The 21712-nt window shown below is 35.3% G+C and overlaps 1 protein-coding gene across 1 annotated transcript in view; it reads right to left on the minus strand.

The window, feature by feature from the left end:
• The window catches only part of LOC150108611 (tetratricopeptide repeat protein 37), a 485241-nt gene that overhangs the window by 107464 nt on the left and 356065 nt on the right, over window positions 1–21712 (minus strand). Inside the window, exon 31 of the mRNA XM_090416072.1 lies at window positions 21041–21215. Within this exon, the coding sequence (XP_090272198.1) occupies window positions 21041–21215 (175 nt within the window). The remainder of the gene's footprint in view (window positions 1–21040; window positions 21216–21712) is intronic.

The following is a 21712-nucleotide window of genomic DNA, read 5'->3' on the forward strand; positions in this document are numbered from 1 at the left end:
TTTCCAAAATCTTCACCACCACTCCTGAGATATTAATTGGTTAATAGTTGGATACATTGGTATTTGCACCACACTTGTGCAAAGGAATTATCATACATTCCTTTGGAATCTTCCCTGTTCTGAGACTCATATTAAACAGCCTGGTCAAAGGAATGACCAGTTCAATTGAACACTCTTTTAGCACATATGCTGATATTCTATCAGTCCCTACTGCTGAATTCTTATTCAATTTGTATAACAGCTCTAATACCTCGTCCTCATATACCTGTGTTTCTCCATCTAGTGAAGAGGTAACAGTGAGCTCAATTTTGCATACACCAGGTTGATAGCTTTTAACAAAATGGGCACTCATTAACTGAACAACCTCTTCTGCATCTGTAACCCTCATGCCATCTTGATTTAGAAGAGTTATTCTTTCATACTCATTCTATCTTTTACTTGCAGCATATCGAGAGAATTCTCATGGGTTGTCATTAGCATGCAGAGCCAGTTTCTTTTCATACTCAGACTTTGCTTCCATACAACATTTGTGACTATTCTAGCCTGCCTTATAACATTCATAGTGTATGTCATCCTTATGCACAAGGCATTCCTTCCACATCATCCTTTTCTTACAAATCTCTTGCTTAATAAGATTACACATCCATTTGACTCCTACTCTAACTCTCAGGATACATTCTGATATGGCATCATTTAAGTATTGTTTAAATGCTTCCCATGCACTGTCAATATTCTTTCCATCCAGCAACCGATCCCATTCCACTGAACTCAGTATACTCCTCAGTTGGTCACAATTTCCTGCTTTGTAGTTCAGCATGTAACTTTACTGAAACTTAGACACTTCCCATGTGAGTACTGCATGATCACTGTCACTTCTAGCACTTTATTGCAATAAGTAAATTACTAAAACATGACCTCCCTTTAGCAAATCCATGCTATCCATCAAAGATAATACCACTATTTTCAACCCAATTCTAGATCTTGGTTCTCACCAGCCTCTCCAACAACAACACTTTAACCACAACACTCAACACACAAATTGGCCTATAATTTGATGCTTGAGTTCTGTCACCTCCCTTATGAAGTGAGTACAATCTTGCCTTCCTTCCACTCCTTTGGAACTTGATCCAATGTAAAACTCATATTAAAGAAATATGTCAGGCAGATGTCAATTTCCTGGTATATTCCTTCAAAATATGTTGTAATATATCACCAAATCACACAGCCTTATTAACATTGAGTTTGCTCAATTCACAGTCAGTCTCTCCTCCTCATCATCCATGGCTCTCAAATTCTACATGATGTCACATTCCCAAGGATGATATTTATCTTCCATATTGTTGCCAGAATTTTTCCATAACATATTTAACTTAGCTTAGTTGCTTTTTTATTCTCTCAATGCACCAACTGACTTACTAGGTAGCTAGGAATGTTTATTATGATTTCTTCTTTCCAGCATTGTCTGATAATTCCTGAAAAAGCTAAACCATAAAGTTTAGATTTTTTAGTCTTTGCAAACATCTTCCTCAGATGCCTCCCTGGCTTCAGATTTTGCTGATGAGTTCAAATTACTTTATTTTTAATTCAATAATATTTATATATTTGAGTACATTTCATTTTGAAAGCAGCTTGACTTTGATTATTTTTAAAACTTTCTTACACATTTTTCTTTTCAGTATGATATTTATTTTTATCCTGCTCAAATCTAAATGGTAGTGACTTCCTATTTTCCTGTACATCTTTTTTTTTTTTTTTTTCTTAACCAGACAAAGATATTAATAAGACCTTATTTTCTGTGTTGTCTGTTTTTTAAAGGTCATAGCTAGATAACTAGGAAGTTACCTCCAAATGGCTATTATAAGGATATGCAGAAACCCAACCAACTTCTGATCCAATGTCCAAGCATTATTACTTTCTTATAATACTTCCTCAGATATCTCTCTGGCAAGCCAGAGAGGAATCTGAGGAAGTTGTTCGCAAAGACTGAAAAAAATCTAAACTTTATGGCAGACTTAAGGAGTTATGCAGGCATTGCTGGAAAGAAGAAACCATAATAAATATTCCTAGCTATCTAGTAAGTCAGTTGCCTTGGTGCCTTGAGAGGATACAAAGATAACTAAGATAAGTTTAAAATGTTATGGGAAAATTCTGGCAAGAATTATGAAAGATAAATATCACATATACACATCAGAACCCTGGTCAGGAGAAGTGAATATGTGACCTCAGCAAAGATGCCACTACGACAACAGAAATGGCCCTGAGTCCTGCACGGCCCACACTCACCTTTCTACAGTGGCGGTAAGGCACCGAGTGAAGCCAGGGATGCTAAGAATCTCGCATATGAAAATAGGCCACCTCTTAAATCCATGAAAATGGCAATTGGTACCCTCAATACTCGAACTTTGGCAAGAGACTACAGAATAGATTTATTAATCAAAGAACTAACCAATATCAACTTGGATATCCTGCTAGTGAATGAAACAAAAAGATTGAAAGAACTGACAGCAAGATGGTACAATGGCTCACAGATACTCCTTGGAGCATCCTCAAACAATGGCAAACAAGGCGGAGTGGGCTTCATTGTTAAATCTAAGCTCACAAAGTCGATCCTTTCTTGTAATATCATATCTGACAGAATAGGTGTACTCCTAATTGGAACAGAGAACAATATAACAATAAAATTAATATCCTGCTATGCTCCAACATCTGTAGCTGATAATCAAGAAATAGAAATTTTTACATGAATATTGAACAGGCATTAAATTACAAGTCAACATACACATTCGTTGGTGGTGACTTTAATGCCAAAATAGGATGTGGAAAAGAAAATGAAAAGTTTAGGACCACATGGCCAAGGAGAAAGAAATAGAAGAGGAGAGAGATTAGCTAAATTTTCTGCAGCTGAACAACTCTTTATCATGAACACTTTTTTCAACAAACGCCCAGGAAGAAAATGGACTTGGCAATCACCGAATGGAGACACAAAAAATGAAATTGACTACATTTTAACAGACTGTAAAAGACTGGTACAAAATGTTGGTACAATAGGCGAAACATACTTCAACACAGATTCTGACACACACTCCTCAGAGCCATTATAAGAATAGACCACAAAAAAGAACAACATATCAGGGCAACATCAAACCACAAAAGACAACCGAAGCAAATAGACTACCACAAGTTCAGGAAGTACATAGAAGAGACCGAATGGACTATTAAGAACTGTTACATAAATGATGACTACATTGACTTTATTAATAAATTCATGAGTGCAAGAAAAAATCAGAAATTTCAGTGAAACAAAAGAAAAGAGAATGACTCTCACCTCAAACTACAGAACTACTGAAAAAGAGAAAAGAACTGAAGAAATCTGAAGAAAATTATCTGAATAGACTATTGAATGACACAAATGTACAATGGCTATATGAACAAAGAATTAACCAATATCTAGACAAAATAAAACAAAATGAAGAAATAGAGATAGAATGGCAATATAAAAACGATACTAAATGCAGCAGCAAATGAAAGCTTAGAAAAACACAAAAAATTCAATCAAAGAAATAATCAAAAAGAAAAAAGAAGCCTATCACAAATGGTTAAGCAGTAAAAGATTAGAAGATGAAATAGAATATAAAAGAATAAGAGCCATAGCTAAAAGAGAAGTCAGAAAAAGACAGAGAATCATGGAACAAATTTGTTTCTAATTTAGAACATGATTTATATAAAATAAGAACCAATGGATATAAAATTTTGAAACACTTAAATGCAGATACCAAAAAAACATAAAATTAAACACTGAATTGAAATTAGAAGAATTTCTAAATTACTACACAGAATTGTGGACAGACAAATATTTTAAAAAATACAACTGGCAAACAATTAACAAAAATGAAAAGGAAATAACTAAAGAAGAAATCAGCCTGAAAGAAACAAGAAACGGAAAATCACCTGGAGAAGATAAACTAGGTTCAGAACTATATAAATATGCAGGAACTAGATTCAAAGAAAGACTCTTATTATTTTTAAATAAAATTTATTCAACTGGTATCCCCCCAATAGAATGGAAAAAAGCAATTGTGATTCCTATCTTTAAAAAAAGTAATAGAGATGACCCTAAAAACTATAGAGGTATCAGTATACTAAATTCCCGTTACAAAATATATAGCAGAATCTTAAATAGCAAACTAATGAAATATTCTGAAAACTTTATTTTAGAAGTACAGAATGGATTTAGAAAAGGACGATCATGTGTAGACCCGGCCTTTTGCCTAAAATTAATAATAGAGAAAATAAGAGAATACAATTTAGAAACACATATTGCATTTATTGACTTTGAAAAAGCATTTGACAAAGTTAAAAGAAACATATTATTTAACATATTAAAAGAAAGACAAATACCAAATAATATCCTAAAAGCTATCACAAGTATATATGAAAATAATCAAATACAAATAAGATTAATTCATGAGCTATCATATACGAGAGAGATAAACAAAAGGGGTCCGACAGGGATGTCCCTTCTCAGCAACTCTTTTTAATATCTACTTAAATGAAATAATAAAATGGAATAAAAATTTATATCAAGGTATTAAACTTTCTCCTACAGTAAACTTAAACACTCTCCTCTTTGCCAATGACCAAATAATAATTACAAATTCTGAAGATAAACTACAGAAAGCTATTTTAGATCTAAATGAGATATCCAAAGATTATGGTATGATGATATCAACATAAAAATCAAAAACTATGGCTTTTAAAGGACAAGATCCAACAAGAACTAAAATAGTAATAGATAACAAGATCTTAGAACAGGTGAATTCATTTAACTACCTAGGATGTACGATCACATATGAAAATGAAAACGATATAAACGTAAAAATTGCAAAATATTTAAAAATAACAGGTGTAATTAACTCTATATTTAAACCAAACTTAGTTCAAAAACCAGACTAAAAGTATACAATACATTAGCTCTACCAGTCTTAATGTATGGAAGCGAAATCTGGACAATAAAACAAAAAGACAAACAAAGATTAACAACAGCAGAAATGAAGTTTATGAGAAAAACTGCAAAGTATACCCTATTTGATCACAAAAGAAATGAAGAAATTATGAAAGCATTAAACCAAGAACCAGTAATAGAAAAAATTAAAAAATATAAACATAAAAATGGATGGAACGTTCAAAGAATGAAAACAGAAAGATTACCAAAACAAGCCTTAAAGTACAAGCCATTTAAGGAAAAAAAAACCAGGACGTCCTCTTAAACAATGACTTCTAAGGCTGGAACAGGCCATGCTAGGCCTAAATCCTTGATATGCATGATGATGATGACAAAATTATCTGTATGTTACTAAGGAAAAGAATTCCAGAAGATTACAAAGCTTTCAGGATACAAAAAACTAAGAGAAGCAGTGCAGGCAAAAACCAGCCTGAAAAAAAATAGAGAAAGACTTAAATTTTAAACAGTCAATCCCATCTGCTTTACATGATCAAAATGGAGAAAAACATACTAATAGAAAAAGGATAGAAGAAATTGTGCAGAATTTTTATAATGATCTCTATGCAACTAAGTGCCACGTTTCAGAACCTATCATTCCAAAACCATGCAATATACCAGATGTACTTCCAGAAGAAATAGAACTTGTCCTTAAGAAAATGAGTAAAGGTAAAGCCTCAGGACTTGATCATGTTAAGGCTGAAGAAATCCAACAAGGTGGATCAATTATTTTCAAAGCCTTGGCTGCCAGATTCAAGTGGTACTTCAAAGAAAGAAAGATTCCAGAGGAATGGAAGACCTCAAAAAGCATATTTCTATTCAAAAAAGGGAACAAGGAAGACATAAAAAATTATCATCCAATCTTTCTACTCTCTTACATATATAAAATCATGAACAGAGTAATACTGAACAGAATCCAAAACACTCTCGAAGACAACTCCAGTAGAGAGCAGGCAGGATTCAGAAGAGGCTTTTCCACAATAGATCATATCCAGGTCATTACACAACTAACAGAAAAATGCAGAGAATAACGAATCCATCTATGTTTCCTATTTATTGATTTTAAAAAAGCATTTGATACCATAGAACACAATGCAGTCATCAGTGCCTTACTGGAAATAAATGTGGACCCTACTTACATCCACATGATAAAAGAAATTAACAAAAATCAGACAACACACAAATAACCCTATTTGATCAACATATAAATATAGATATATAAAGAGAGGGGTCCTCCAAGGCGATGTGATCTCCCCCAAATCTATTTACCAGCACTTTAGAATACATTCTGAAAAAAAAAGACCTAAATGGAGGAATAAGCATAGATGGTGAAAAACTACAAATCCTTATGTTTGCCGATGATCTAGTACTGATATCCCACATTTGATACCATAGAACACAATGCAGTCATCAGTGCCTTACTGAAAATAAATGTGGACCCTACTTACATCCACATGATAAAAGAAATTAACAAAAATCAGACAACACACAAATAACCCTATTTGATCAACCTATAAATATAGATATATAAAGAGAGGGGTCCTCCAAGGCGATGTGATCCCCCCCCAAATCTATTTACCAGCACTTTAGAATACATTCTGAAAAACTACAAATCCTTATGTTTGCCGATGATCTAGTACTGATATCCCACAACCAATATCAAAAGACCTAGAAGAAATGGGTGAAAAAATATACACAAACAGCAGTAAGATAGGTAGAAATGAATGTAGAAAAAAATAAAATGGATTAAAAACATCTACACAAGTGACAGTCACCTTGTATTGATAACATCCGTATAGAACAAGTTGACTCCTACAATTATTTAGGACAAACAATAAAAATGAATAACGATTTATCTGAAGAACTAACAAAAAGAAAGAAAGCTACATGGCTATCATTCAACAGACTAAAGATATACTTACTGATCCAAATCTTGACATCTCTGCGAAGGCAAAACTATTTAATTGTGACATTCTTCCATCACTCACATATGGATCAGAAACATGGAACACGACAAGAAAAGAAGAAGAGATTCTCAGAATAATTCAGCATGCAATAGAATGCATCAGCAAAATGGAACATGTTAGAAACACGGAACAAAGAAAGAGATCAGGCATAAAAAATGCGGTAACCTGCAGTAAATGAAAGCAAGATGAGATGGGCAGGTCACACAGCCAGACTCAGGGATAACAGATGGACATATAGAATACTCAACTGGCAACCAAGAATAAAGAGAAAACCAGGAAGACCACCTACAAGATGAGAAGATCCACTATTGAAATCTATGGATATAACATGGAAGGGAGAGGCTCAAGATCGAGATCGTTGGAGGCATCTTTGTGACCTGCATTCATGGAGAAATCATGAGTGAAAAATAGGTCTGTCAAGGTAAAATATCATGAAAGTGGCAAAATGTTCTAGAGACTATTGAAAAACCTTAGAAAAGGAGGAAAGAATACAGCAAAAGGAATCAGAATGATAAAAATAAAGATATTCTGAAAGTTGGGAGTAATTTTTTTTTTTAAATTATTTTCATATCAGTTCCACAAAGTTGCCTGCACGGTGTTGTACAATCAATATTTCTTGTACCCTAATACTAGACTACTAAAACAATAAGCCGAAAGGCCTTTCGGCTTAATTATCTTAGTAATTAACAATATAGGAGTGCACCACTTCGGCAATTCGATAGTAGAGGTATGTAAGTTTGTGTTCACTTGAAAAACTTGATATTCCAGGTCTATCTACTCACTGATGAGACCTCAAAAAAGGTTGAAACCGGTCTGGGTAGTGACCTCTTCTCATAATGTAAAACAATATATATATATATACATCTCTTAGGAGCTGGGTTTTACATTATGAGAGAATATTAAAGTTAGTGACGGAGCTTGCTCCACCTTTGTATGGAGTTGCCCTGGTGTTGTACTACCCAAGTGATCATTTACACTTGGGATCGCCAATAGTTTTTTCGGCATGAAACTCTATGGATTTCGATCCAAGTTTCGGACCCGGCTATAAAATAAAACAGGATTTACCATCTCCCTTTCAATTAATAATACTAGATTGTCAGAAGTTATAGGATCAATTCTAGATGCAGGCTAGAGGAACCTTTTCTGGACAATGTTTCAGCCAGTTCCCAGGTCAACTGATTTCTGGCAGTAGGCTAGTAGGATATTTTGTTCATAGCAACTGAATTTCAACTCTGCATCTCATCTCAGAAAAATCCACCATAGCAGAATTCACATTAATTCAGACAACAACAGCAATATGATTTAGGATCATGAGATGAGACAGAAGCAGTTTGCTGACTTCTTGCCCTGATGATTCTAAAATCATCCATAGTCAAAAGCTACTGACTGAGCTTTCATTGACAAGTGGGGGGTGGCATAAAAAGTGCACCATTTTGGATTGGAAGAAAAAAAATGACTGAGGTGAAAAGCTAAATGACATCTGTAAGAAAAATGACTTAATAATTACTAATCCTTCGTTCAAAAAATCATCCAAGATGACTCTACACATGGAAGAGCCCAGAAGTCATCACAAGGAATTCACAATTGATTTTATAATGATTAAACAGAGGTTAGAAAACTCAAGTAAGATAAGTTAAAATTTATCCTAGTGCTGACTGTAATTAGTGGATATAGCTACTAGTGGATAATTCAGATAATCCACTAGTAGCTGTAATAGAAAGAAAACTGAAGAAGTTAACAAAGAGCAGTAATAAAAACTCAAGACTGAATTGAAATGATGTTTCTGGTGCACATTTGAAGCCTGTTTGGCTTCATATGTGCACAAGAAACAGCTAATCAATTTAAAGATTTAAAAACAGCTAATCATTTTCTAATTCCCCATAGTGAATATGGGGAATTAGAAAATGAGGACAGCGTGGTAGGTGTAATAATGGAGACTCAGAATGATTTCAAGGAAATAATTCTCAAAACATTAGAAGGCCTAAAACACCTCTACAGAGAACAAGGAAAAAAAGAAAAGAACAGATGACTAATAATGACATTATGCAGTTAATTAAATTTAAAAAAAAATAGAAGGATAAAAATCTAAGTAAATATAAGAAATTAAATAAAAAAATAAGTCAGAAATGTAAGGAGGCAAAAGAAATATGGTTGAATGCAAATATCAAGAAATTGAAGTCTTAGACGGTCAAAATGATTTTACACAATACAATACAAAATATATAAAACATGAAAAAGGGGAATGTGTTGTTTGAAGAGACTATATCCTAGAACCAGTCTTATTTCACTATCACTGGAAAGCGAAAATTGCCTATAATGAATATTTGTTACAATGACATTTTTTTCAACTATTGTGAACTTACATTATACAGATTTCTACTGTGATGTGAACTTCTTTCTCCCTTTATTTATTTATTTATTTTTTAATATGGAACAGAATAATAAAAATCTTAATTTTCTTTTAAACATGTCTAGTATAAAATAGCCAGTTCTCACTCAAGTGAATTTACAGTTGGCCAAGGAGTAGTTTGTTAAATGAAGATTGCTATTTGATTATAGGGCTCTGGCAAGGATTTTTTTAATAGCTTGTTATAATGAGTCAGTTCACTAAGAAATGTAATTAAATCAATAAATGCTGCAGACATTTGCTACTAAAAATGTTATTTTTTTATTGCTGATTTTTCATACCAAATTTGTTATAGTAATTATTTATTCTGGTGAAAGAGTAGCAAACATATTTAAAGAGGATGATATCATTTTCATGTAGGAAAAAGTAAGTTTGATGTTTGCTATTTTGATGTCACATTTAACCTTCCTCAAGCAGCATGTGACAGAAGGAACTCGAGGTCAAAGAGTGTTAGATTTGATTATAGTGTCAGAGGGCATTTCAGTTAAAGACTATTCTATTCTGCCTCCAGTTGGTGATAGTGATCATGCGGTACTCACTTGGGAAGTGATCAAGTTTATGAATGTTCCATTCAGAAAAGGTTACATGCTGAACTACAAAGCAGGAAATTATGACCAACTGAGGAGTATACTGAGTTCAGCGAAATGGGATCGGTTGCTGGATGGAAAGAATATCGACAGTGCATGGGAAGCATTTAAACAATACTTAAATGATGCCATATCAGAATGTGTCCCGAGAGTTTGAAGAATAAATAGAGTAGGGGTCAAATGTGTAATCTTATTAAGCAAGAGATTTGTAAGAAAAGGATGATGTGGAAGGAATGCCTTGTGCATAAGGATGACATACACTATGAATGTTATAAGGCAGGCTAGAATAGTCACAAATGTTGTATGGAAGCAAAGTCTGAGTATGAAAAGAAACTGGCTCTGCATGCTAAACACAACCCATGAGAACTCTATCGATATGCTGCAAGTAAAAGATAGAATGAATATGAAAGAATAACTCTTCTAATCTAGATGGTGTGAGGGTTTCAGATGCAGAAGAGGTTATTCAGTTAATGAGTGCACATTTTGTTAAAAGCTATCAACCTGGTGAATGCAACATTGAGCTCACTGTTACCGCTTCACTATATGAAGAAATGCAGGTGTGTGAGGACGAGGTATTAGAACTGTTGCACAAACTGAATAAGAATTCAGCAATAGGAACTGATGGAATATCAGCATGTGTGCTAAAAGAGTGTTCAGCTGAACTGGCCATAACTTTGACCAGGATATTTAATATGAGTCTCAGAACAGGGAAGATTCCGCAGGAATGGAAGGAATGTATGGTAATTCCATTGCACAAGGGTGGTGCAAAAACCGATGTATCCAACTATCGACCAATTAGTATTTCAGGAGTGGTGGTGAAGATTTTGGAAAAATTGGTTAGGGCCCACATTCAGAAATGGGTTGACAGTAAATCTCTACTTTGCAATGAACAACATAGGTTTACTAAGATAAGGTCATGTTTTAGCAACTTGCTCACATTCTATAACAATGTTACCATTGAACTAGACAAGGGGAATGGATACACCATGATACTTTTGGATTTTGCTAAGGCTTTTGACAGAATACAGCATGGTAGACTGTTGCATAAACTGGAGAAAATGGGTTTGGGTTATACAATATTAGCATGGATAAGAGCATGGCTGACTGACAGATATCAAAAAGTGGTATATGGGGGAACTGAGTCTGCAAGGTTTAAGGTAAACGAGTGGTGTACCACAAGGATCAGTGCTTGGTCCACTGTTATTCAATCTGTAGTCTGCACGGTTAGCCTAGTGGCTATGCGCTTCGCAACCATATGCCTGGGGAAGGAGTGTCCAGGGTTCAATTCCTGTCGCCGACGTGTGGAGCTTAAGGATCTTCCTCAGCCATAGCCAAGTTAGTCGGTCTTGGGCGTGAACAACAGGGTTTACCCCCCCCCCCCCCCAGTTTATCTGGGGTTTTTCATCCTGCAAGCAGGTGTTAAGTTCTGAATGAAACTAAAACTGTATTAATTTATATTTTCTTCAGAACTTAACATGCATCTTACATTTTGGCATATACTGATATATCAGGTGGATAAAATTGCTTGTAAATGACCAGAAACGTTAATAATTTAAGAATCCTATTATTTATCCATAGTGCTGTAATGTATTTACTGTGAATAGTCCATTGTTTAAACTTTGCTAAATTTGTATAAATACTTGTATATTACTGAGAGAAGGCTAATCGGATTAAGTACCAATAGCAAAACACGTGCACTGTGGAAGAAGAGCACGCAACCCCTCCCCCCCCACACACACACCACACCACCACCGAAGAGTATGCTAGGGGAGATTGTGGCGCTAGGTGCTGAGAGATGTAATGTGACGTGAGCAAAGAGGGAGAAATTTAATGACGTAGTAAGGAAGTGTTGGGAGTGGAATTTATAAAGCGAAGCAGCGCTAGCTCAGAGCTTTTTGGCTGAATTTTTCTTCAGTCGTCCTCTTTGCCTGCCGATGTTCGTCCCCGTTCCTTGGAGGGATCGTAAATGCAGAGATCGTGGGAGAATGCCAAGAAGTCCTTGGGAGATCGCCGGTTAAGGATTTTCCCAGCAGAACTGAATTCCTGATTGCTGCAAAGACAGCTAAGCCTTGCCGAGTCTGATGATCAGTGAACGACAAGCACGTCTCCGTCGCCGGAGATATATCCAGTCCAGACCATTCAGTGGGGTAATGCAGACCAAGTAGAATGAAGTGGACCTGGAGGTGATGTTATGTTGTGAGATGTATGATGTTGTAATGGTTCCCCAGCAATTGGTAAAGTAGAAACTTTAATCTGTTTAGAGAATGTATAAAGGAAGAAAGACTGTAAATTTCAGTTGGACATTAAGTTTAGAAGGTTGTGATTTTTATGCAAAGACTTTAGAGATATAGTTTAAGAGGGCAGTGTAACTCTGAGACATGAATGAAGAAATTAGGGTTAAATTAATGTCTATGAATGAATAATCTTTAGTATTGTGGAGTTTTAGCTTATGATTTACCTTTGATAGAATGTTTTAACTGTACTGATATTTATACATGCTAAGAGAGAGTGAGAAGGGTTAGATAATTATGCTTTTCTTTGAAACTGATATTGAAGCTAGCATGTGCAAAGTTTATTCATGATGTGTAATCTAACTAGAGTGTAAATAAACGTTTTCTTTAGATTCAATAGTTGACTTGCCTGATTTCAGTTTCTATTGCACCGCTCATAAATAATCGAACCACGGCGGGAGGCTGCGACTGCAAACTAAGTTAGAGATAGATGAGATTTGAACTGTTTTATATAGTTTAAGAAATTAGGGATAGTGTGCTATGCTGAGTTCCGGTTCTTTGATTTTTCACTGTTCAAAAATCTAGGATTCAGGGTGGCGCAGTATAATATAAATTTTCCCTGAATCCGAAGAGAGAACCAGCACCAGCACTGAAACAAAGAAATTGCCATTATCTATTGGGAATCTCTTTGTCTTTTACCCACAAGCAATATCCTTAAAGTTGTTAACAGTCCAAAGTAAATGTTGAGACTGCATAAATTAAAGAGTTAATGAAATATAATTAAGGTTATAACAGAAAGTGTTGAATTAAGGAATTAATAACAATATAGACACGAAGTAAACATTATAAGCAAAGTAATAAGAAATATAAAGAAGTAACAACGTAACACAGGCAAACCAGCCCAGTGAACACACAAATCTACAGCCATAAATACTTAACCCCCATGAGGGGGGGGGCTCAACTCGCCCCATTAGGGATGGGGGAGAAAAGGGAGGGAACTCCATATGAATAAATACATTCTCTGTACATTAATGATATTGTGAAGGATTTGACAAGTGACATACAGTTGTTTGCTGATAATGCAAAGATAGGTAGGGTAATCAAGAATGCTGCTGATATGCAGTACTTGCAGAATGAAACTTGCTGGAATTGTGGGCTGGAAAATGGATGTCAGTTCAATGTCAATAAATGTAAAGTCATTCACTTTGACATGATTAGATATCCAATGCCGTATTATATTGGTGGGATTAGACTAGAAAAAAATGATGAGGCTAGGGATCTTGGAGTATTAATAAATAGGAAGTTGAAGTATAGGGGCCATGTGGCAAAGATTGCAAATACAACTCAAAAGATAATTGCAATGGTGAAACGAATGTTCATATGTAAAGATAAGGATGTTATTTTGCCTCTTTACAAGGTCTTGATAAGACCTCACTTGGACTACTGTGCGCAGGTCTGGTCTGGTTTCCATTGTGATTCTGATATATTGGAGAGAGGTACAAAGGAGAGTGTTAAAAATGATATCAGGATTGTGGAATACTGATTATGAAGACAGATTGAGAATTTGTAGACTACAGACACTAGCAAACAGGAGAAAGAGGAGTGATATGATTGAGACTTACAAACTTCTGAAAGGGTCATACAGGATTTCAATTGATGGAATGTTTCAATTTATGGAGGATGGGGAAAGGACACGAGGGCATCATTGGAAGCTGAGAATGAAGGCTGCCAAGAAGGGTGTGAAGACTAGATTTTTCTCTCAGAGGGTGGTGCGTGATTGGAATGGATTGCCATTGGATGTTGTGAGTGCAAGCAGTGTGAATGAATTCAAAAATAAGTATGATAGCTGGTGTGTGTAGTATGTGGTCTCCCTCGATGAGTCTCTGACTCCCTGGAGATCTCTCTTAATAATAATAATAATATCAGTTTTCTTAGTAATGTATCATCACAGGCTCACCTGTGATGAAAACAGGAAGACAGAATACAGCATCTCCTTACGTTCAGTTTAATATCAAACTATTTTTCTGCATTCTTCAATTCTAGATGCTACTTTACAACTTAAGTATAAATTATATATTGCTACAGAAAAGGTTCTATTTAAAGCTCCTAGTTTTGAATGCTTATTACTTGATAAGATCTATAAGATTATTTAAAAGAATTTTTAAGACCTTGACTATCATTCACCAAGTTAACCTTCAAATATTTTTCTTTTAAGGTTACACAGCGATCAGCATTCATATTTATGAATTTAGGGACACAAAACACACGTGTTGAAAAGATTATTTTACTGATTAATAATAAAATAATAACTTTACGTTTCGGCCCCTGTATTGAGGTCATCTTCAGAAGGATGCATGTGTATAAGAACCAAGCTACATGCTGTTGCACTCTATACAGGTAAATTACATCTACGTTGTTAACTAATCTTTTTTCTTAGCCTGCCCTCTAGTGATTTTAAAAAAAAAAAAAAGATAAAGTAAAATAAAATAAAAACTACAATAAACTCTGCTAAAGTCCTCACGAGCTAGGATTCTTCTGGAATTATACAGTTTATATTGTTATATTACGATTATCTTCTGGATTTGTAGAGTACAGGTTGCTATTGAATGTTCAGGAGAAAAAAAAAAAAATACACTTCACCAAGTCTTCTTGTACTGAGATTTTTCTTTGTGGTTGCTATCAAGGTTGTAGATGGGTCCTCCACATTCTTGGAATGGTTAGACCATCATTTTTATTCAGATTCGGATCACATTTGAGCATTTCACATGCTTCCTTGAATTTCTGCTCGAACCAGATTTTGGGCCAGTGTAGGGACTTGGTACCTTTCCAATCAGTTCTGTGGTATGTTTAGAGTTCGTGGTCAGAAAGGACGGTTTTTTCAAAATGGAGGTATTTTATGTGACGTTTGTGTTCATCCTTTCTGATTGGGATGGTTCGTCCTGCTTCCCCTATGTATGGTATGTTACATGTGCAATCTATTTTGTAAAACCCTGGGTGGGCTAGGTGTGGCAGGGGATCCTTGGAAGAACTGAGTAGGTGTCTTAATTTTGTTGGGGGTTTAAAGGTGGTTTTGATGTTGTATTTATGTAGTGTTCTGTCTATTTTTTCTGAAATGCCTCTAACATATGGTATAGCAATAGCATTCTTGAAATCTTTTTTGTTATTAGTGTTATCTTTGTGGTGGATCTTGTGAATGGTTTTTATACTGTATCCATTTTTTATAAAGGTATGTTTGATGGTCTCATATTCATGGTTAAGAGCTTGTTCATTTGAACAAAAATGGTTTGAGCTCTGTGTTTAAGGGTGCTTATGACCCCTAGTTTTTGTGTTGGGTGGTGATAAGAAGTTTCATGTATGTACTGGCCTGTGTGTGTAGGTTTGTGGTAAACTGAGAAGGAGAGACAGCCTGAAGGAAGACGTATGACAAGTGTGTCTAGGAACGGAAGAGAGAGTTGTTTTTTTTCTATTTCAATGGTGAATTGGATGCGTTTGTGTTGTTTGTTCAGGTGGCTAAGGAATGTATCTAGTGCTTGGCGGCAGTGGGGTCAAATGGCAAAAATATCGTTGATGTATCTGAGCCAAATTTTGGGCTTTAGGCACGCCGATTCTAGAGCTCGTTGCTCAAAGTCTTCCATATAAAAGTTCACTATTGGGGGGGGGGGGGAGTGGTGAGCCCATGGCTGTACCCTCTTTTTGAAGGTAAAAATTGTTTTGCCACACGAAATATCCGGAGCGGAGTACGTGGGCAAAGAGGGCCGTGATGTCGTGTGGAAATATGTTCTGTAAGAGTAAGATAGTATCATTGATTGGGACATTGGTGAAAAGGGAAGTTATGTCAAAGCTGACTAATAGATCTTGGTCATTGAGTGTAATGTTTTTAATTTTGTTTATGAATTTTTGTGTATTTTTTATGTAGGAAGGGGAATGGCCAACGAATTCCTTGAGTGCGACCACTAATTTTTTGGCTAAGTAGTAATTCGGACTGTCAATTCCTTCCACAATTGGATGTAATGACGTCTGTTTTGTGTACTTTTGACAGGCCATAAATTCTGGGTGGGCGGACATGCTGCGGTATTAATTTTTTAATTGTTTCTTCTGGCCACGTGTTAACCGATTTAAGTAGTTCAGTAGTTTTCTTTTTGTTGCGTTGCGTGGGGTTGTAATTTACCATTTGGGTAGGTGTTATGGTCCGATACCAAATGGTTCATTTTTTCAATGTATTTTGTCCGATTTAAAACAAGTGGCATTCCCTTTATCTACTTTTGTGATAATGTCATGGTTATTTTTTAGGGATTTGAGGGCCAGTTTATCCACTTTGTTTAGGTTGCTGCTTAATTTTTTGGTTGAATTTAGTAAACAGGCAGTTTCCGTTCGTATTTTGTCAGCTGAATTGGCGGGGAGGGATCTTAAAACCTCTCTCAATATGATATATTATATCTAGTTTATTTGCTGACCTTGGAGCAATGGTGTAATTTAAACCTTTCTCCAGTAGCGAGAGTTCACCTTGTGTGAGGTTGTAATCTGATTGGTTGATAACCAGACAGTGGTCCGATGGTGGTTGGTTGCTCCTAACTGTGTTTGTGGGTGATTGGCTGCTCCTTCTGTTATGGCGTCGTAATTGTCTTGTGCTTTCCTGTAGTTTTAATGCTTGAAACTTTGTTATTAATTGTTCTTTGTTTTTGAGTAGTAGGTGCTTGGGCGAGTCATCTGTAATCTTGTCTAGAATATTCTAAATTTCCGGATTAACGTAACTGGATAGCTCAAATTTTAGTTGTAACACTTTGGCTCGGGTAGATGCTAAGTTCTTTCATGCCTCGTGGATCTGTTCTCTTAACAATGCTTTTTTCTAGCCTGGCATAGATACAGAGCAGTTTAGCTGATGTAAATTTCTTCTTTAGTTTAATGCAGTTGGGTATTAAGTTGCTGTCTCTACATCATTTCAAAAAAGCCATTCAATTAATTAACATGGAACTACGTATCTTTAGCTTACCGTAGAGGTTGCACTGCTTCTGGGTCACATCTCCATGGATTGTGATGACTCTTTCTTTTAAGGTTACATGGTGATCAGCTTTCATTTTTATGAATTTAGGGACACAAAACACACATGTTGAAAAGATTATTTTACTGATTAATAATAAAATAATAACTTTACGTTTCGACCCCTGTATTGAGGTCATCTTCAGAAGGATACATGTGTATAAGAACCAAGCTACATGCTGTTGCACTCTATACACGATATTTTCGCCATTTGGCCCCACGGCCGCCAAACACCAGATACATTCCTTAGCCACCTGAACAAACAACACAAACACATCCAATTCACCATTGAAATAGAAAAAAAACAACTCTCTTCCATTCCTAGACACACTAGTCACATGTCTTCCTTCAGGCTGTCTCTCCTTCTCAGTTTACCGCAAACCTACACACACAGGCCAGTACATACACAAAACTTCTTATCACCACCCAACACAAAAACTAGGGGTCATAAGCACCCTTTAACACAGAGCTCAAACCATTTGCTCAAATGAACAAGCTCTTAACCATGAATATGAGACCATTAAACATAGCTTTATAAAAAATGGATACAATAAAAACCATTCACAAGATCCTCCACAAAGATAACACTAATAACAAAAAAGATTTCAAGAATGCCATTGCTATACCATATGTTAAAGGCATTTCAGAAAAAATAGACAGAACACTACACAGATACAACATCAAAACCACCTTTAAACCCCCAACAAAATTAAGACATCTACTCAGTTCTTCCAAGGATCCCCTGCCACACCTAGCCCACCCAAGGTTTTACAAAATAGATTGCACATGTAACATACCATACATAGGGGAAACAGGACGAACCATCCCAATCAGAAAGGATGAACACAAACGTCACATAAAATACCTCCATTTTGGAAAAACCATCCTTTCTGACCACGCACTCCAAACATACCACAGAACTGATTGGAAAGGTACCAAGTCCCTACACCGGACCAAAATCTGGTTCGAGCGGAAATTCAAGGAAGCATGTGAAATGCTCAAATGTGATCTGAATCTGAATAAAAATGATGGTCTAATCATTCCAAGAATGTGGAGGACCCATCTAAAACCTTCATAGCAACCACAAAGAAAAATCTCAATACAAGAAGACTTGGCGAAGTGTATTTTTTTTTTTTTTTTTTTTTTTTCTCCTGAACATTCAATAACAACCTGTACTCTACAAATCCAGAAGATAATCACAATATAACAATATAAACTGTATAATTCCAGAAGAATCCTAGCACGTGAGGACTTTAGCAGAGTTTATTGTAGTTTTTATTTTATTTTACTTTATCTTTTTTTTTTTTTTTTAAATCACTAGAGGGCAGGCTAAGAAAAAAGATTAGTTAACAACGTAGATGTAATTTACCTGTATAGAGTGCAACAGCATGTAGCTTGGTTCTTATACACATGCATCCTTCTGAAGATGACCTCAATACAGGGGTCGAAACGTAAAGTTATTATTTTATTATTAATCAGTAAAATAATCTTTTCAACACATGTGTTTTGTGTCCCTAAATTCATAAATATGAATTCAAATATTTTTGTTATACTTTTAAGTGTACTTGCATAAATTTCTGCCTATCTTAGGACACTCAATAAGGCAATTTCTTTATGATTCTCATAGGAACTTTTATTTCACAGGGATTCAACCCTCTGACCAATTATAGTCACACTGTAATTGGCCTTCAATTTTTTCCCATTTCTTTTTTAAATAGTAATTCCTTGCATTAACCGACTGGAAACTTTTTATTTCGTGGAAGGTGAAGGTTTGTTATTAAAAATAGAGCACATTAGTTACCATGGGTTGATTTTTTCCAAGGGATCTTTTTATCCAAGTTAGATAAAAAGATCCCTGTTCTAATGATTAAATATGGCCTATTTCGAACTTCTAATAAACAAGATATTGGTAGAATCGAGCACTGTAAATCAACTTGTTTGAGAACATTCATCACCTCAAATACCTGACCATGTTTCATCTTTGATGGACCATATCTGTCCCTGTAGTTGTTCGGTGTATCTTTTCTGGATCAATTTAGTCTTATCTAATTTCTTTATGTGTTTAAACCCTGAAGGGAACATGGTGGAAGTTTTTTCCCACTTGGTTAGACTATAATAAATTTAGTTTAATCCTTTATCCAAGTGTAAGCAAACAAAGTTTGCACCTTAAGTATCTTCAGAACTGAAGCAACTCGTTGTAAAGGTGGACCAAGCTCTCATCACTACTTGTCTTAGTATCTCCCAAAATGCAAAGTACATCTCCTTGCGGACATGTATAATGCTATGCATTAAGGGAAGGGCCATTACCCAGACCAGTTTCAACCTTTATTGAGGTCTCGTTAGTGGCCCTTTCCTTAATGCACAGCATTATACATGTCTGCAAGATGTGCTTTGCATTATGGGAGATACTAAGACAAGTAGCGATGAGAGCTTGGTCCACCTTTATCACGAGTTGCCTCAGTCCTGAAGATACTTCAGGTGCAAACTTTGATTGCCTACACTTGGATAAAGGATTAAACTAAATTTATTAGAGTCTAATCAAGTGGAAATCATGTGCCATTCATCAGTGGGTCTGGCTCCCAGTGATGAATAGCAATGCTGTAGCCCATGAAGTTAACTGAGGCACAGCTGTTGCTGTCACTCCTCAGATGACATATGAGCAAACGAGCAGCTCTGCTAAGTGGTGGGGTGAGCCTACCATGGGGTAGAGCCAATGCTAAGAATTTTTCTCAGTGGCAGGGTGAGCCTATTACTGAGGGGAACAATGCTGAGTTTTTGGAGTTTGACCTGTACTTGAACATTCAATAAAGGTCGAAACCAGTCTGGGTAGTGGCCCTTCCCTTAATGCATAGCGATGAGAGCTTGGTCCACCTTTACCACGAGTTGTCTCAGTCTTGAAGATACTTCAGGTGCAAACTTTATTTGCTTACACTTGGATAAAAGATTAAATGAAATTTATTATACTTGAAGGCAACAAGCTCTTATTTTAAATAATGTTTGGAACATGATATTTGGATTATATTCATGATTGGCTCAGCTTCAATCTTCTATTGCCACAGTAGTATTATAGTGCTTGAGTTTGTTATAAATGTGTTTACTACAGTGAGAGCTAAATGCAATTGACACATCAGCAAACAAGTATCTACTTTTTGAAGATTATGGCACCTTAATCTTCTCGAGCTGAAACAGCAATTTGATCTAAAGATATTAATAATGAAATTCAAGCTTTAAATTTTCTGAAAGTGTGTGTATGTGTGAGTTGTAATTCATTTGTGATAGTTTATAACTGCAGAGTATCTTATTCAATTCAAGATATGATGAACTGGTTTAAAAGATGTTTAATTTTGCAGTGTTGACATTTAAATGAGTTTTAAACTAGTTTTTTATGTGCTGTTCCTACTGCATAATTATACAGGGGAGGGAGCTGAAAAGTACTGATAAACACCTAGAACAAAAATGATATTAAAGCAACTGATATAACCACAAGAAAGAACATACTAGAAGTATAGAGGTATGAAGGTAACTTATGTTCTTATATTCTTATATCCTTGTATGTTCTTTCTTGTTATATCAGTTGCTTTAATATCATTTTGAACACACAAGGATATAAGAATATAAGAACTTAAGTTACCTTCATACCTCTGCTGCTAGTATGTTCTTTCTTGTGGTTATATCAGTTGCTTTAATATCATTTTTGTTCTAGGTGTTTATCTCCCCCCTCGTATACTCTGACGTGAATGAACATTCTTAATATATTTGTTTTTATTATGATGTGTGATGGAGTTCAAAGCTTTAAAAATTAACCAACCAACCTGCTGGTAAAAATGGGAAGCACTAAGAAAAGCCACATCAGGTCCATGAATATGATGATGCTTCAATGGTAATACTTCTTTCAGAGCTGCAACTATTAGTTTAGAATCCTTCTGCAGCAATCCCAAAGCACAAAGGGCTAGAAGACCTTGAACTGATGGGGGCTGAAGTCTAGAACTATGAAGAAGAGGAAGAAAAATGTTCCAGATTATTTTTGCAAAGCGAACTAATATGAAAAAAAAAAAAAATTAATGAAAGTAATGTCCAGTTAAAGCAAAACAAAAATGATAAATAAATGATTTATACAGTGATAAAATAGAAATTAAAGACAAAAATACTGAAAGTTTTTTCAAGAATTAGGAAATTTAAGGAGTATGCTTTAAAAAAAAAAAAGCAATTCAGAGAACACGATTATTAGGTTACTCCTTATGTAACTGCTAAACTCAAAATGTAATAAAAAAATAATAAATAGGCATAACATGATTTTTTTTTTTTTTTTTTTTTAAAAAGTGCACTGTGAATTTGATTTGGTTAAGGTAAGAAAAAAAGACTGCAAATCCATTATGAAACAAATCTATCTAAGGTTTATAATGTAAATCCAGTTCTAGAGAGAGGGGAGGGGAAGGACTGAAATGAAATCTTCAAGAACTCTGCACTAATCCTGTTAACACTTA

Source organism: Typopeltis vanoorti, chromosome 3 (genome assembly GCF_054136105.1).
Source record: "Typopeltis vanoorti isolate ZY-2024b chromosome 3, IOZ_Tvanoo_1.0, whole genome shotgun sequence".
Lineage (NCBI taxonomy): Eukaryota > Metazoa > Arthropoda > Arachnida > Uropygi > Thelyphonidae > Typopeltis > Typopeltis vanoorti.